This window comes from Chrysemys picta, chromosome 10 (genome assembly GCF_011386835.1).
Source record: "Chrysemys picta bellii isolate R12L10 chromosome 10, ASM1138683v2, whole genome shotgun sequence".
In the NCBI taxonomy this organism is placed as follows: Eukaryota; Metazoa; Chordata; order Testudines; family Emydidae; genus Chrysemys; species Chrysemys picta.
In genome coordinates this window covers 16,483,687-16,501,730 of record NC_088800.1, presented here as the reverse complement: position 1 = coordinate 16,501,730, position 18,044 = coordinate 16,483,687, and the positions used below count along the sequence as shown (strand labels likewise).

The 18,044-nt window shown below is 42.0% G+C and overlaps 1 protein-coding gene across 6 annotated transcripts in view; it reads right to left on the bottom strand.

Moving 5' to 3' along the window:
- CEMIP (cell migration inducing hyaluronidase 1) overlaps positions 1-18,044 on the bottom strand; it is a 147,868-nt gene that overhangs the window by 59,835 nt on the left and 69,989 nt on the right. For 4 of the 6 annotated variants that reach the window (XM_042856672.2, XM_065559328.1, XM_065559329.1 and 1 more), the window contains exons 2-6: positions 9,334-9,436; positions 6,077-6,229; positions 5,250-5,388; positions 2,276-2,512; positions 775-954 (exon numbers count right to left, since the gene is read on the bottom strand). In XM_042856672.2, the coding sequence (XP_042712606.2) occupies positions 775-954; positions 2,276-2,512; positions 5,250-5,388; positions 6,077-6,229; positions 9,334-9,391 (767 nt within the window). In that variant the 5' untranslated portion in view covers positions 9,392-9,436. The remainder of the gene's footprint in view (positions 1-774; positions 955-2,275; positions 2,513-5,249; positions 5,389-6,076; positions 6,230-9,333; positions 9,437-18,044) is intronic. The other 2 variants (XM_042856676.2, XM_042856675.2) reach the window with 1 other exon arrangement.

The window sequence follows — 18,044 nt, the reverse complement described above, 5'->3', positions numbered from 1 at the left end:
GTTCTCCATCTGCAGGTGCCTAATTGTCACACACATGTTCACAAAGGTTGGCCTTTGGCTCGGTTTTTGAAGGATTTTTTAAAAATGGTCCACAATGACTCCTCCAGACTTTACATAGACTATGACCTATTGGGTAACAAACAACCGCTTTTTAAAAATGCAGAGCAACGTGATAAACTAGGACTCCAACTGGGCAAATAGTACATATTCTCTAAAATAATATGTGTGCCAACACATACTGTATATTGGCCAAAGGACTTTTACAGTCTACAGGGTAAATATAATGCATACGAAATTATGTGCTGCACAAATCCCAAATATACATTTGATTAGTTATGTAATATATTTTCCAGAATGTCTGTCTATGTATTTAGCCAGGGCTATATGGCTGTTACACTAGCCCTAAAGTTTGTTTACCCAAGAGAACGATATGTATATTCAGTACACTGGATAGATTTATACATACATCTTAAATCTCTAGGGTATGGCATGGAAACAAACAGGAATGGATAACTTGTGGGGTTATCATGGAAAAATACATGCCTTTTAATGTGAATCATGTGCTATTCCTCAATCTCCTAATAAAAATGCCCAATATAGACACTGAATGCATCTTAGGCTATTTAATTAACTGCTAAAAGTTCGCAGAGAAAAAAGGGAAAAAATTTTACAGTGTGAAAGAACGTTGTGCCTTTGAGAGAGTAGAATTATCTGGAAATAGGAAAAGCATAATACGTCTTCTGTGCTGGCAGAACTGGCAGGATAGGCACATACCTGAACCCAAGATGGAGGAAATGCTTGCTGCCCAGTTTGGTCATTGCTTTCCTGGCTGAGTCATCCAAGTTTCTAGATCCTTCATCATTCACTGCTATTGACAGGATCATGCCATTGTCAATTGCTCTCAAATACTGGACAAGACGGGCACTTTCCCCTTTCAGTTTGTAGGTATCAAACCTAAAGGAAAGAAAAGAAGCTTTTAAACCAGGGAGCATCACACCTTCTCTATATTCCCTCTGGTTAAAAATCGGTATTATAGAGAGAGATCTACATGTTTGTATTGCTACAGATACCATTATACATCATCCCTTGCAAAGATGCTACTTAATAGTATAGTGAAATGGAATGATTATTATACTGGTTTGTTTAAAAGAATACATTATGGTTTGCCATAAAACTAATTCAGAGAATTGCCTAAGATCTAGATAATGAAACAGCAAAACTGTAACAATAACCATCCCATTTGAGAAATAGTGGCAGGTGAAAAAAGTAGGTATGTATGTAGGAAAAGAGAAAAAGTTTTTTTTTTCTTACTGATATACTTTCTAGGATAGTGTTTTGTTTTGTTTCTCTTGTTGTTGGGTGCTTTGTTTACTTGATTGTTTTTTATCCTAGTTAAAAAATGCGTGCCACTACCGGAGTAATACATTACTTACTGTGCAATTATTTCCTTTTGTAACACCGGATTAGAAATAAGATGCATGCCTGTATTTTAAAAAAACCCTAGCTCTCAGATGAAAACCCCTACAATCAGCAGTTCTTCATAAACATTTTTAAAGCTTCAAATATTTAAAACTGTTAATTGTCTTAACTAGTGGTAACATGTTTCCTTAGAGAAGGGACCCAAATTTAATTGAAGTGAGCACAAGGAAAAATGCATCACTTATTTCTGGTGTGAGACTACAGTGCTGCTTCAGTTGGAATCCAGCCAGTAGCTCTGCATCCCCTTTGAAGTCAATGAGAGGTTTGTCTGAGGCAGTTCTTCAGGGCCTGGTTAGGATACGAGTTTGCTTAGATTGTAAGCTTGCTGGGGCCCGATCCATCTTTTTGTTCTGGGTTTTACAGCTCTCAGCACAATAGGGTCCTGGTGCAGGACTCAGGTTCCTAGGAACTACCACAAAACATATACATAATAATAATAATTTTGTAGGCCATAAATCTAGTACTTGCTAATGACCCATCAGAAAGGAAGTTTCTGGGTAAACTGCCCAGAAAAACCTAAGGACTCTGTGATACAACTGTCTTTGATCCACACTAAGGGCCTGATCCTGCAAGGTGCTGAGCACCATCTCCTCTTGCTGACTTTGCAGGGAGTTGAAGTCATTCATCATCTTGCAGGATTGGGCCCTAATTTGGTTATGGAGAGTACGGAATTGAAAAGAGCTATAGTGAGGCATACAATGAGACCTACATAAATCTGTCCCTGGAAATTCCCTTTGCCTGTCTCTGATCTGACGGTGATGCTGCCTTCAAGGTAAAGTCAAAAAATCTGACTCACCGATCTGAATGGACGACTGCCCCTGTTTTTGGGTCAATAACATGGACAATGACACCTCGATGCCCCCAGCTCCTTTCAAAGTAGTAGCCACCTTCTTCCATGCCACCAGGGTGGAGAGTCTTGTTTAGAAAAGTCCAGGACAACTTTTTCTCACCATGGATCTCAAGGGTTCCACCTCGACTGACTCCAATATATTTTTGCCCAAAGTCAGCGTCTGGCTGGATGCCATCATCTGCTCTGTAGGGTAAAAACATAATACACACATATATGAATTAGAATATTTTACTATCAAGCCAACACGAAGCCTCCCACCAAGTGCTGGCACTGCCCAACAGGAGAGGAAGCAACAGGTATCGAATGTATTTCTTTCAAGAGATCCCAAGGAATGCAAAATGCTGGGACTCTATAGAAAATAAATTCTTTGTCTGAAATAACACTAACAACAGGGGTCAGAGACAATTTAGGACAGACATGGCAGCTGACTCATTATTACTAGTTTGTTCTTTTAGATTACTACTGACATTCCACTTTGGAGGCTTGTCGACACACAAAAGCTGTACTGGTAGGAAAGCAGTACAACACACCTAGTGTGGATACAGTTATATTGGTATAAATGGGCTTACACAAGGATAGCTTTTCCCATATGGGAAGGGGAATATGCTATGCTGGTATAGCCGCATGCACACTAGCAGTTGTAACTGTATAACTTTTTTTTTTTTTAAAAGCTAACCACATCCCTAGCTGACATAGTTATATCAGTACAAAAGCTGTGTATCAACCAGGCCTGAGCGAATAGAAAGTAATATTTACCAACTTGAAACATTAGAGCAATTTGCACAGAAGTGAAGTCTATTTCTTTGACTGAATTACCTCTTGTGACACTACACCCCATATTCTTCATAGAGATATTGTTAGGATCTGAACATGGCATAACTAAGATATGTTTTATGTAAGATGGATCATGTGAGGTATCATTGGAAAGGTTATGATGTCCGGACTATGATTATCCTATTTGTACGCATGTATCATTTCTGTATCTGAAGTTAAGAATATTGCATATGTAACAATTACAACTGTGTTTACACCTGGGGAACGCACACCAGACAGTAGGCAATCAGCCTGGATGGGCCATTAGGGAGAACAATAGAACTCTGAAGATGCTAATCTCCGACTTTCCTGAGAAGCTTCCTGGGATGCTGCTTTGACACTACAAAGTCATGTGATCATGTCACTTGGTACTGGACCCCATCTTGGCCCACTAGTATTTTTCCACTAATAGTGGTGGGGGCCAAGCGGGGAAACAAACGATTCCTGCCATATGTAAATCCCATTTAAGGCAGGGAAGTGAGTTAATCTAGGTCTGTTCTCCACTGAATCCCTGCCCAAGATGACTGCAGAAAACCAGTGGCGTAGCCAGCTTTTAAGAGGAGGGGGAGCAAAGATAAAAAAGGCGCCCCCCCTTGGCTCCTCCTCTGGCCATACCCCCTTGGCTCCTCCTCTGGCTGCACCGACCCTCCCCCTCCATGGCTCCTCCAGCCCTGCCCTGCCACTCCCGTGGCCCCCCCTCTTGCTCCTCTGGCTGCCATGCTGCGCCCTCCCCGCTCCTCCGGCTGCACCCGCCGTCCCCCCATGGCTGCCGGGCTGCCAGCCTGGGCCCCCCCTCGCTCCTCTCCGGCCTGGCCACGGCTGCCAGGCCACCAGCCTGCATCCCCCCTTGCTCCTCTCCGGCCCGGCCGCGGCTGCTGGGCCACCAGCCTGCGTCCCCCCTCGCTCCTCCGGCCGCTTTTGGAAAGGCGGGCGAAGTGGCTGCTTCCCCTGCACCCTGCTAGCTACTCTAGTGCTAGAAACACCTAAGACTGATCTGGGGAAGAAAGGACTGGACCCAGGCTAGAAGGCGTCTGGCCTGTGAAAGGAATATCTGGAATTCTAAGCTGCAAGCAAGAGCAGTTTGTCTACAAGAAACTCTGCAACCTGCTTAAAACAAAATTTAGGGTGAGAAATTACTACTTGTAGCCAGTTTCTTTAGTGGATTAAGCTTAGTTTACGTATTTGCTTTATTTGCTCAGTAATCTGCTTTGATCTGTTTGCTACGCCTTGTAATCACTTAAAATCTATCCTTTGTAGTTAATAAATTTGTTTTTGGTTTCTATAAACCAGTTTGTGCAATTCATAACTGGGGGGGGCAAAAAGCTGTGCAGATCTTCCTCCACGTTGAGAGAGGGAATGAATTTCATGAGCTTAGACTACAGATTTCTGTGCCGCGCAAGACAATACAATTGGGTTTACACTCCAGAGGGGGTGTGCATTGAGTGGTGGGGAATTCCCGAGCTGAGTCTTCCCATGCAGTGTCTATGTCTTTCTGCAGCTGGCTGTGGCCCTGCCTGCGAGTGTGCTGGAGGAGGTTTGAGAGCCTGGCTCAGCAGGGCAGTGTAACGGAACCCAGACTGGTGGAACCGGCAGGCTCAGTGGTACCCCAGTACATCAGGGACACCTGTCTCACACACACACACACACACACACACACACACACACACACACACACCTCTCTCTCTCTCTCTCATAAGAAGGAAAGAAATTTAGGCATGAAAATTTTCAGACCAAGGTAACTGGAAGAAACGTTGGGCCTTTTTTCCTGTGACTTTAAAACATTTGAAAGAATGGATAGGCTACAAAATCTCTTGAGCAAGACAGCTAATGAGATCAATTGGTGGTGAAATATATGGCAGTTTTGTGATGGGTCAAACAGGACTCAAAACCAGGTCCCAACGTTTCTCTTTTTGTTTTGTTTTGTAAAGTTAATTAGCTCAATATTCCAAGAAGCCCCCACAAAGCATTGTTTGCATGAGTGGTTTATGTTTAATGTCAATGAAACCTTAATTGTGATGATTATTTTGTATCTCTGCATTGTGAAAGGGAACATGTAATATAGAGATCCAGCACTAAGTTAGGGGATTCATGTTCTTTAGGTACATACCGCCCATATAAGATGATCGTCACATTACTTTGGTATGGACATAGCTCACTGCCGATATGTAGCTCTCCTCCATTTTCAATCAATATATGTCGAGTTCGCAAAACTATAGGCTGTGTATTGTCCTTAATTACCAGTTTTCCTAAGGAAAAAATAATGGTATGAAGTTTTAAAACACAGCAAGTCATCAGAGTTACTGGTGCTCTTGTGCAAAAGGCAGGGCCAGCTTTTCCAATTACATCAGAGAGAAATGCCAAACATATTCCCCAAAGCTGCGTTAGGGCCAGATCCTAAAGTGTTTATTTGGCTTTTACTCAAGCAAACTCTCACTGAAGTCAGTGGAGTTTTGCATGGAGTAGGACTGAATAGGAGACTGCACAAGGACTTACGAGTTAATGCTGAATAAAAGCGGTTAATGCTAGCAGTCATCAGCAACAAAATAGGATACTGCCCTTCCAGACAAAGAGTAAACACATATCTGCCTTTTCCTGAGACCCTAAGAATATTGTTGCTTCATTATGACATTATCTGTACAGCGAATTACTAGGATAGGGTTTACAAAAGAAATTGTAGGACCAGAACTATTAAGCAAGTTGATGTACTTTTGTAAATTCTCCAGAGAAGACAAACTACTCTTAGCTGCCCAGAGCTGATATCATCCCTATCACCACCCACCCTGGTATGAAATTGAACTTGGCATTATCCAATATTTGCTCTACCTCAGAGCACCCTGGAGGAAGCTGTCCCTGTGCCATCTGTGCTGATCTAAGTAGACGTAATGGAGAACCCTTGTCCCCTGGCTTGGCTCTCAGGCTGGCAGAAGGATTTACCTCCATCTGTGATGTTGATAGAGTGGACGGTCGCAGAGGAAGAGAGAAGGAGCTTCCTGCCTTTGCTGATTTCAATGTGTTGATCTTCATCGTGACCAGCGTCCCAGGGTTCCAGCTCAGGGTCCTGATCAGGACACGCTGAGGCTGCTTCTGCTGATAGAGATGAAGGGAGATGATAAAATTATCCTGGCTTCACTCAAGAAAGAGTCACATCTATGCCCTTGACGCTGTCATGCTCGATAAATTACATTCAAAGAGGATGCCTCTTCCCTGAAATGCAAATATGTCCCACCTTGATTGGACTGTATTTGGGTCATGATAAAAGGAAAATGAGCGATAAGTTTGGGAACATAGAATCATAGAATATCAGGGTTGGAAGGGACCTCAGGAGGTCATCTAGTCCAACCCCCTGCTCAAAGCAGGACCAATCCCCAACTAAATCATCCCAGCCAGGGCTTTGTCAAGCCTGATCTTTAAAACCTCTAAAGAAGGAGATTCCACCACCTCCCTAGGTAACCGATTCCAGTGCTTCACCACCCTCCTAGTGAAAAAGTTTTTCCTAATATCCAACCTAAACCTCCCCTACTGCAACTTGAGACCGTTACTCCATGCTCTGCTGGAGTCAGGAAGCACAAAAAAAAAAACTTTACTACCCTGCACAGCAAAACATCACTGGTCCCACCGCATCAAGATAGCGGTAGAGAAAAGGGGAGGATTTTGCCCTTAATGTTACAGCTCTGCCTGTCAATGTCCAGCTATAATGTGAGCAGTCTGTCACTAGCTGCACAAAGGTGTCTGCTCTGGGGAGCAAATGAAAATGGAGAAAATAAGACCCAACCTGAACCATCACCTAAACACGAGCTAATGCCAAACAATACCGGTGAGGTCTGGTAAACTTAAAGGGGGGAAAAAGCTATACAGTTCTACAATCTTTACTCTTCAACTGGGATTGGAAGTACGATCGGTTTAAATACCATAACAGGATAGTTCTCAGGGAGATTTCAGTCTGACCAAAGCCAGGAAAAGCTAGAAATCTCATGAGAGAACGGTTGGCTTCATTATATCTTTCAGACAAAAAAGAGAAGGATCCACCCTCCCGAGGGTTGCACATCATTGGTCTCCACACACATCTCAACTGTGCTCATGCACCAAACCCAAGGGCATCTCATGTGATAAGTATTTAAACTAAGATATTTATCTGCTTTAATCTTACCCAACACATTAGCCCCACATCTACTCTAGTTCAACAAGGGGTATGTGTGTGTGTGTGTGTTTCATGATGGTTAAAAACTTCCTAATTAAAGAAGATGGAGGACAATGGGAGTTTAAACAATGAACCCTTTCCCATCAATGGGAGTTGCAGGTTCTCATCAGCTCTTGGAACTTCGCCTAATGTGATCATTTTTAAGACTCTCTCACTGTCAAGATGTTCTAGTGCTGACATCAAGAAATACTGTGACAATTAGGGAGCTATATATTCTGTATTCTTTTGCCACTAGAAAACCAGAAGGACAATTGGAATTCTGTAACATCATGAACAAAATCTGTCCATCTGCATTGAGTTTCCTGTCAGATTCCAAATCAACTCCAACTCTTAAGAAAACAATAGAATTGGATCAACCACTGGTCTGGTGTCTCTTAAGGACATCCTCTATTGAGACTCCACAGGACCAGTTATCCAGGGTAGCAAGTGACATTTCATGTGTGCAACATGTGTCCTGGCTCTACATAAGTTCTTTACATAGAAATGCAGGGATCAAGTCAAAGAATGCTAATAACTGTTGAGCGTGATTCAAACACTGAAAAATATCCAGGGCTCAAATCAAATATGTGCACCAGTTTCAAACTGGAGTGATCCCATGGTATAAATGGCATTCCTCCCAATTTACACTGGAGGAGAAAAGATCAGACTCAGGCTCCCGATCTCTACTGGGAGATGTATAGAATCAATAAGAGTAGCCTGAAAAAGAAATAATTCAGGCAATAGATGGAACTTGCATTGTAAGCCTGAAAATAACACTAATTTAAATAGACAACCACTGTCAAAAGAAATGATCAAGGGTTCTACAAAGGACAAGAATAATTGGAAGTGTGCTCACATCGAGATTATAAAAATCAATCACAGACACTGACATTTGAATCAAATCTAAAGGTGTAATCTTCCAAACAGGCTAAATTGGATGGGTAAAAGCCAGCTCGTTATTATTATTAGTGTATCATGGGTGTTTTCCCAACATTCAAGAAAAGACAACACCAGCCCTGGGGAATTCATAGTCTAACGACAGGCAGAGAAGCAGTCAGAGGTTAGGGGGAGGGGATTTACTCTTATGACTTGGATTTAAATTAGCAAAAGCCAGGATAATTCAGAGTTAAAGATCCAAGCTCCTTTCTTAACTCATTCATACCAGGAGCAGTGGAGAAACTCTACAATCCAATCCGAGTCGGTGTTCTCCAGCAAGACATCCATTGCGAGCCATAGAAGGACTGAAACAGCTAAACGGTTAACTGTCTCTCTAGTACCCATTTACTTCATCACAGATGAAATGTCAGCCTTATCTATGAATCTCCTGGTCTTTTTGCACTCAGATGCCAGCTCCCCTTCAGGGCATTCTGCAGAATTAGCTACGTTTCCTTTTGTGCCTAAAATTCCCTAAGCACAGCAATGACAGTGTACCTCATGTTGCTTAATGATGGCTTTGGGGTTAAATTAGGGAGGATTAAAAAAAGTCAGAAACAAATCAGCCATACTTAGAATATAGAGAATACCACAGCGAGGAGAGATGTAACTTGGAGAGGCCGAACATAATGCATGAAATGCTTTTACTTTTATCAGCAAGACCCAGAGAAGGACCGAGGAACCATCCTAGGACAGGATGGCTTTTTGCTCTCCCCATAATTTCTGATGTTCTAGCCATGAGGGCGGAGCTAGGACAATGCAATAAAATGCTCAAAGTACATCTCAGAACAACAGCTCTTGGGCTATTTTATAAACTTGGCTTATTCAGCTTCTTCACTTCACATAGCATTTTCAACTGCTTAGTTGTTTCTTCCTTTGCCTTTAACGAAGCTGCTCTAAACTAGGGAGGCTGGGGAACTTGGGAAATTAATCCTGTTATGTATTTCCCCACATTGCTTGTGCTATAAGCTCCCTGCAGACACTGGATTAAGGACTGAAAAGACACCTGACCTACAGCTGCACTTTCCCGAGTTACAAATACTGTTGTTATTTATATACCTTCTGTTGGCTGGAAACTTACCTGTGCATACAGAAGAGATTACAAATAGAAGAGAAACAAAACTGATGACCAGGTCCATCCTGGGAAAGGAGGCTGCTTTCAGTATTCTTAGTTCTGTGGAGACCTGTGACAAAGAACACCAAGGCAGGAATTAGATCTTTGTCAACTCAAGCATATTTTAAGCAAAAGTTACACATGACACGGAGAAAGGGTTACATCCTGTTTTCTGACTAAGCAGGCCTTCATTTTTCACCCCTCTTGACTTGTTAGAGAAGAACAGGAAAACAAGAACACCCCCCCACCCAACATATGCCCCTTTGTTAGGTTTAATATTCAGATATTCAAACATGTACACAGAAGGAAATCACAACATGTGACAGGAAACTTCTTAGGAATGCAGTATAAACACATACGGTATCAGGACTGTGGATGGCTGCATACTCACATGTGCAACACCCCTTCCACCCCCCGCAAAAAATGAAAACAACACAGGATTAAATTTTCAGAGTGACCTCAATGTGAGTACCTTAAACTGCATGCCTGTGTTCTGGGCGCGAACTTTTTGCAACCATGTTCTATGCATCCCAAAATTCTGACTTGCAGTTTTGAATCCACACCCTCTGGACTTTTGGGTGCTCAGTCACTCCAAATTGCAATTCTGGGAGCAAAGCTAAAGGATGCTTTTAGAAATTTCCCCTCTGAAGATCTAGCTTCAGTGCCATGAAATTTAGATTTGGAGTGGGCTGGAGCGCTGTCTTTAAGTAATCTCACTGTGTCTAGGATTACTGTGATTATAGCCCATATGCTAAAGGGCCTGATTATGCAACTCTGCCTCATGCTGGTTAGAGTTCATGGACATGAATAGTCCCACGGAGGTCAAGGGTTATGTACTTCTGTGCATACTACTTATGTAAAATGTTCACTTGTATGTATTTGTAAGGCATTGTTTAAAATCCATATTCTTTAACCAGTATAGTCCTTGGAGCCACTACATTTCATTGTACAATTCTGTAGTGATGGACTTTTAAAGAAACTTGTTTGTAATCCATATGGCCATATAATGGTTATAACATAATACAGAGTCAGCATATGATTAGACAGATTGTTCATAGGTCTCTTATATCCATAGGATTCTTCTGTATGTCAACATACATCAGTTTAGGCTCCTCTTCGTATTTACATACATTTGGTTTTAAAGTCACTGATAGTCAGGGCTGGCGCAACCCATTAGGTGACCTACGCAGTCGCCTAGGGCGCTACAATTTGGGGGGCGGCGACCGCGGCGATATTTCGGCGGCGGGACCTTCCACCGCCTCTGTGGGGGGCGGCATTTCAGGGCGGGACCTTCCGCCACCTAGGACGGCAGAAAAGCTGGCGGCGCTCCTGCTGATAGTTGTGTGAGCATCTTGAGGGCAGTCTCTTCAAACACAATGTTTGGTTGCAAATATGACCATTAGGTTCTTTTCCAAATTAAATAAACCTCCCTATGCAGACACAAGGAACCTGTTCATATTGCAAAGTAATACAGTGTCAAATATTTGTTTAGAAAAATCACATTGGTTTGGAGTTATACAGGTAAAAACAATAAAAGATAACTCTGGGGAGCTCCAATTTCTTACCTAAGAAAACTTCAATTATTGTACTTATCCTCTTGTAATTAAAAAACCCCCAAGATTTAGTCTGGAACAAATTCCTCAGCTGAAATAAATACAGGAGGTGTCCGCGCTGTGCATGTAAATGGTAAAATTTTAATTACAACTACTTACCCAAAACGTATTGCCATGAAATTTGGGGCATTGTATTAAAAGTAGCATTACAACCAAATTTGTCAAGAAACATCCCAACAGGAAATAAGTTTGCTTGTACAGTTGTAGGGCATAGTGACATGAGGATTGCTGGTCACATGGCTCATGCCCACTGAGTGAAAGCAACAGTCTATCCATGAGTGACAATACAGACAGCCTGCCACGTGATACTCAGTGCTAAAAAGGATATTGCAGGATAGTAGAGAAAAAGCAATACACATAGTAATAGTGCTGGTCTGAATTTAGTCATCAAACCTTCCCATCCCCCTCCAAAAAAAACCCAAACCAAAAATGTCATTTTCATCAAAATGCTTTGAAGAATATGCCAACTTTGACAAAATTTTGTTAAAAAGATGAAGAGAAGCGTTTCAATAATGGTGAAACATCCTGTTTTGGCATTTTCAATATCAAGCACTGATTTTTCATTTCAAAATGACTTTTCCAAATGAAATAGTGTTTTTATATAAAAACAGTTTGAAGAAAGTTAAAAAGTCAAAATTAAAATGAAATGTTTCCGTTTTATCAAAACAAAATGTCCCAAGTGTCTAAAAAACATGACATTTTTCAGAATTTCATTTTTCTGGAAATTAAAAAAAAAAAATCATTCCATTTTGGAACTGGTGACATTTCAAAATCATGGAATTTGCTGCAAAATGGGAAATCTATTTTGTGCCTAGCTCTACTCAGTAATGGCTTAATCTCTGAATAATGCACATTTTCAATGAGTAGTAACCATTCAATACGATTGTGGTCAGAACTAAGCAGCATGCGTCTGACCATTTAACAGTGTCAACATTTTATAAGCCAATAATGTTATAGTAAGTGTTATTGAAGTACAACAGTGACCATTAAAAAGTCAACATTTGTCCACCGTTATTACACAATCTGATTTGAAATAGGGTAGGTATTGTCTATTTTAAGTATAAGCACAAACTGCGCTGCCGTGATACCACAGTATAGCAGTGCATGTGAAAGCGATTTTGTAACGATGACTGAAGCACATCAGTTTTGTTTGAAGACATACACTTTCTAAAACGAATGGGTTGGTCTTTTATTTATAACACATTGGTTAGATACAAAAGGTATGAAGTTTGACAGTGATAGCAGGCATTTTCTATCTCATTATTGGGTAGTAAAGAAATTTCTTTGCCAGAATGCAGGGATAGTTGTCATTTCCTCTGGCCATTGCTTCCTTTGGAGACAACAGCTATGGTTTACTGCCAGCCAGTGCCAAATGGCTTTGTCCTCAAGCTTGCACAGCATGGTGTGGACCAAGACTACAACAACATTTTAAAATGTAGATATTTTTGGAGATGCCACTTTTGTGTTGGGCCCAAATAACTTCTGCAGAATCTAAACTGCTGTGGTTAAAACAAGCTCTTCCCTGTTCTCTGACTAAATGGAAGGGGGCTCAGTTCAGTTCCCAGTGTTCACTATCACTGTTAGTACAAACTGGCATCCTTGTTGGATGTCCCACAGAGGCCAAGGAGAACAAGTTCCGCTCCCACTACGAACAGTGCCTCTGCTGGGCCAGATTTGAGTTACACTGACAGCCATGTGAGAAAAATATGGTTCCTGTTCTGGGGATAAGCAGAAGATCTCAGATTCCGTGGGTGTCAGTTCAACACCTTTCACAAGTGCTAGAGTCAAACAATAAAAAAAAAAAAAAAATTAAGAACGGGAAATTGACTTTCCATTTATGCCTTCCATGAAGGAGGGTTTCAGAACAGTTCCTGCTGCAAATGGGTTGTTGTTAGCTTAGAGTCATGTGGGAATAAAGCAATCAAGCTACAGCTTACTTGGACAGATGCCATATTATTAAGTTAAACTATGATGTAATAAAATTTCTGTCAACAAATGGCCATATTTATTCAAATACTCTGAAAGTGTAAGGGCCGTGAAAGAATCCTTCTAAATAAATCTTGAATGTTTCTCAAACTCCATCCACAAATTCTCCGTTGGGTGAGAAAAGCTTTTTCATTTAGTCGTTAAAAGCCACCTGGCAATTGTGAGTGGGATTCATATCCCTAAGTCTGGCAAGACACACTCTTTGGAAGGATCCAACAGCTGGGAATCATTTCAAAAAGAGTGAATATTAGCAGACAATGCTAAAAGTAGATACAGGAAGCCATTAGTCAGTGCTTAGACGGCTGCTACTGCAGGTGTCAATAGTCATAATGCACTAGAAAGCATTAAAGGATGCTGTAAAATGGAGCCCCCGATCTATCTAGTTCCTCATAGTTTTATGCTGAAGCAGACACAGAACAGTTGGTGCTGGGGGGTAAATGTAAACATACATTTAAAGACAGCTTGAGATTTTAAAAAATTCATAATGAAATGATAAGTGTGGGCTCCCTAAAGTTCCTCCGTCAGCGGGGCGTAGGTGGGGGAAAGGGAGAATTACTTTTCTCCTCACAGGTACATCTCGTGGTTGTCAAGGTAATAGCCCAATCTGACTGATGACTGCAAAGAACATTGAAAGCCATTTCGTGTTACAGATGTCTTTGGTGCTATTAAATGGGTAACAATGTAGAGGGACATGCTCAGTTGAAAGAGAAGCCTTAATCTCCACACTAACTGGACAGTGGAAAATGGGCAGAAATGGCAAGCATTTAAACAGGAGAGCTCCCTTTCTTTTCTCTCCTCTCACAGTATAAGGGGTAGGACGCTGGACTGGGACTCAGGAGATTGGGGTTAAATTTCTGACTCAATAACGGATTTCCTACATGATCCTGGGCAAGTCATTTAGTCTTTCTGTGCCTCAGTTCTCCTCTGTAAAATGGGGATAAATGACATTTCCCTTCCTCACAGGGGTATTGTGAGGATAGTATTCATTACTGATTATGAGGTATTCAGTTATTACTACAATGCTGAAGCCACAGAAGTACCAAGATAGGTAGATAGTTATTTAGTAGCCTAGACACCCTGGCCAAGATTTTCAGAAGTGACTCATGATTATGGATACCTCAGATTCTGGAAGCCAAAACTATACACCTGGAATGGGGCTGATCTTTAGAATGTGGGTCCTCAAACACTTTCTGAAAATGAAACTCCTTTAGGGTGTCTGAAGGTAGGCATCCAAAAATGGCTGGGGACACCTGAAGTCACTAGTAGTCACTTATGAAAATTTTGGCCTATGGGCCTAAGCCTTCTCACACTGAAGTCAAGGAAGAACTTTTATAAACTAGAACAGAAAATGGACACGGGAAAGTATATAGCTCCTTAGCTACTCTGGAATCTCTTTGTAAGATCAATGGTCCACAGTGCAGATCTGCACAGAACAGTACACATACTTAAAGAGAGATAAAAGAGATGATGATTTGGTGTTTCTTTTAATGGAATTGCCAAGCTGAGTGATATCAGAGAGACATCATCACCAGATTGTGTGTCCCACTGCATGCTGTGCTTGGTGAAAACTGGAGCTTTCGTTATACGTAGGAAAGATTCGTCTGAGCCCATATTTAGATTTCAGTGTTTTGGTGGCCAGTTCAAAAGTGCATTGGAAGCTTCCTTGTTCATATGCAAAGCGCCCTGGGCTGATCAGGAAACTGATTTCTGAGAAAGGAATGGGAGGTTTAATTAGTGCCTGTGCTGTCCTTTTACTGCCATCACACTTGTGATGACAGTTCACATTCCCTATGCTGAGAGAACATTGCTCTGTGCCTGTAACAGACCATTTCACATCTTAACTCAAGCTGGGAAAACTGACTTGACAAGTACATTTGGCTTTCTTCACCTTGGATGCATCTGCCTTTCTTTACACTGACATTCCTGAGCTAGGGTGAACCATCGCACAGCAGGCTGCTAGTTAGGGCCGGCTCCAGGCACCAGCCGACCAAGCACATGCTTGGGGCAGCACCTGGTAAGGGGCAGTCAATCTTGGCATGGTGGCGGGCACTTGGGGTTTGTTGTTGTTTTGGTTTCGGCCAGGCGGCGCTCAGGCGGGTGGGTTGTTTGTGTTTCGGCGGCATGGCGTGGTGCTCGGGAGTGTTTCAGTGGCGCGGCGCTGGGGGCGGGGGTGTTTCGGCGGTGCGGTTCTCGGGGTGTGTGTGTTTCGGCGGGGCAGTGTGGCGCTTGGGGGGGGGTGTTACGGCGGGGCAGCGCTCTTTTTTTTTCTTTGGCTTGGGGCGGCAAAAAAGTTAGAGCCGGCCCTGCTGCTAGTACATTTCTGTAGTTATTTAAAAGCCTTGATCCAGCCCTGACACCATGCAAACACATATCCAGGGATTTCCAATTCAAATGCTTGCACAACCTTAGCCCCAGTGACATAAATGCATCATTGTTAAATCTTAAATGGTACTTTACATGAGTTTGATGTTGTTTTTGCCATCTGCACATTAGGCAGATTTTTGTGATGAGGCAAGGGAAAAGGGAACCAAATAAAGGTGATGATCTTGAAGTAGAATAGTTGAACCAATCATTTTTTACAACTGGCTTAATACTTGAGCCAGAAACAGAACCTGACCACTCTCTCTCAACCTGGATTCCCTATCATTTTATCTAACATTTTCCCCCAATGGGAAGGGGATTTAGTTCAGTTCCTCTCTATGTAATACCTGCTGCAAGTTCTTTCATTCTGATTCCTCCAAGTAGATCCTGGGAGGTGCTGAGTGCTTTTATCTCCTACCAATTTCAGTGGAAGTTGAAGAAGGTCAGCACTTCATAGAATCAGACCCACAGGCCTCTAAAGTTTTGGGTAGCAGTTTTCAAAACACCTAGGTCATTTAGAAGCCTAAGTCCCACTTTCAAAAGTGATTTAGGCATGAAGGAGGCTACGTCTCACAAAGTTAATGAGACTTAGGTGGTTTAAAATTTTGTTTACCCTTTGCAAATAAAGGAGAAGGAAAGCCTTTGTGTATTACTCAGGAAGATGGCCAGTTGTCTCAGACTGGCAATTGGTGGCATAATGTAATGCGCATATTGGCTGCATTTGGAGGTGGGTGCATTTACACATTTGCTAAGATGCAGCACAGCAATTTTTGTAAATACAGCTAAGTTCCCTGGACAAATGGGGCCAAGTTTTGAAGAGGTCTAAGCCAGCCTCTTCATTTGCACCCGCACTCTCATATATGCGGTTTTTAGTGCATGCGCCATTGAAATTTAGAAGCAGCTTTTGAAACATTTGTCTCTAGTATCCTGAGTGTCCAGGTGGAAATAGTGTCCTTTGTTAAATGTTCATAGCTTTGGGGTCTCTTTTACCCTGACTGGAAGGAAAGTGTTTCCAGCAGCCCAACGGGATAGTCACACAGCACTACCCAGGGTTCCACGTTGGGATGCAAATAATTTTTCTTTTTGCTTTTGTGGCACTTTACTCTTTGTGTCTGGCTCACCTTAGCTCCTTGCCTGTTTCCCCTGGACACTTGCCACTTGGCTTAATTTTGGGAGGAAAGATATTCTTCAGAAGGTTGGGTACATGACTCTCCTTCCCCCAGCTTCTTCTTCACCAGTTGTTAGCCTTAGACTGGGTTTAGGACTCTGCGTTATACTACTAGGGTTCAGAATCTGGACCTGTCTGATATGATCAAATAAATCTCCAGGATAATAAAGAGCATGTACCATCAGTGATTTGATCCAATGTTGGGGCTCAAACTCACAGCCTCTTGCTCTTATGGCCTCAGAAAACAGAATCAGGTTATAACAGGAGTTCAAAAGGACTTAACAGTGCTGCTTGGAGGGTTCAGTCCTCATCTTCTCTAGATTTTTATATAACACTCATCACCTCAGATATAGCGTGATCCTGCTTCCTTTTCCTCCAGTGGCCCACAGAGTTCATCACATCACTTTGTACATTACCTTTTGAACCTCATCGAGGTCTTCCTCAGTCTGGCTAATGACCCAGAAAAAAAGCTCTGTTACCTGTTGTTCTGGCAATGAATCCACATTCCACTCCTCTCCTCAGGCAGTTTCTCTCTGACCACCTCAGGTGTCCTACCTCCTAGGCTCAAGAGATCAAGTCACTCAGAGTGCTCTGAATCACGTAGGCTTTGTAGCACAATGGCTTGGTCCCATGTCAGTGGCATGACGTTGCTGGACAGTGAGTATGCAAGCCATTCATCAGAGAACCAGAATCTAGCCAACAAAACACTAACTTCAACATGTAAAAACCTCTTTGGTTGTTTCAGCTGTGAAGTCTTCAAAGCACAGAACAGATATTAGTAATGTAGCCCTCACCTCCCTGGCCCATAACGTGTGCACATGTATCAAAAATTCAAAGAAGAAACAAAGCAGTAGTGCAGAATATGGGTCTACCCAGTGAAATAAGGCTTAGCTTTAATATGCAACACTCTCATTACATAATATACTGAGGAAAGAAGTGGAGTTAATTCTATAGAAGGACTAGTATAAAATTACCAATTTATCCAAAATAAATTCTATAAGGCTATCTATTAACATGGATTTAGACACACATCGGAGACATATAGGTATGTTTATAGACATTACATTCACATACATGTATACAAATTTTATACATATAGTATAAAAATGATGTCAACATCTATGCATTAACATTTCTGATATGACTGACTCCATCATTTGAGTCAGAATTTCACTCACCTCATTCAGTCTCAGTCAAGGGAGATGCCAAAGCAAGATGGAGTCATGACGACCACACAGGGGGAGAGTTTGAAGGCCCCTGGCCTGGCCTTTCATTCTGAACCATCTTCCCTTCCATTCAGTCTGTTTGACCCCCTCATTGAAGCTAAAATTGTCACACAGCTAGACAGACAATTAACTGTTTCAACAGGGCTGAGAAACATGCTGCACCGTTGCTAAATCTTGCTATCCAACCTACCCATCATCTGGGCCAACAGGACAGGAGCTCGTATACCATGGTGATGAAGATAATATAAACAGACAAACAACCTAGACTTTAACTGTGTGTCACTAATATGACAAAAATTACTGTTTGCAGTGTTCATTGACAAA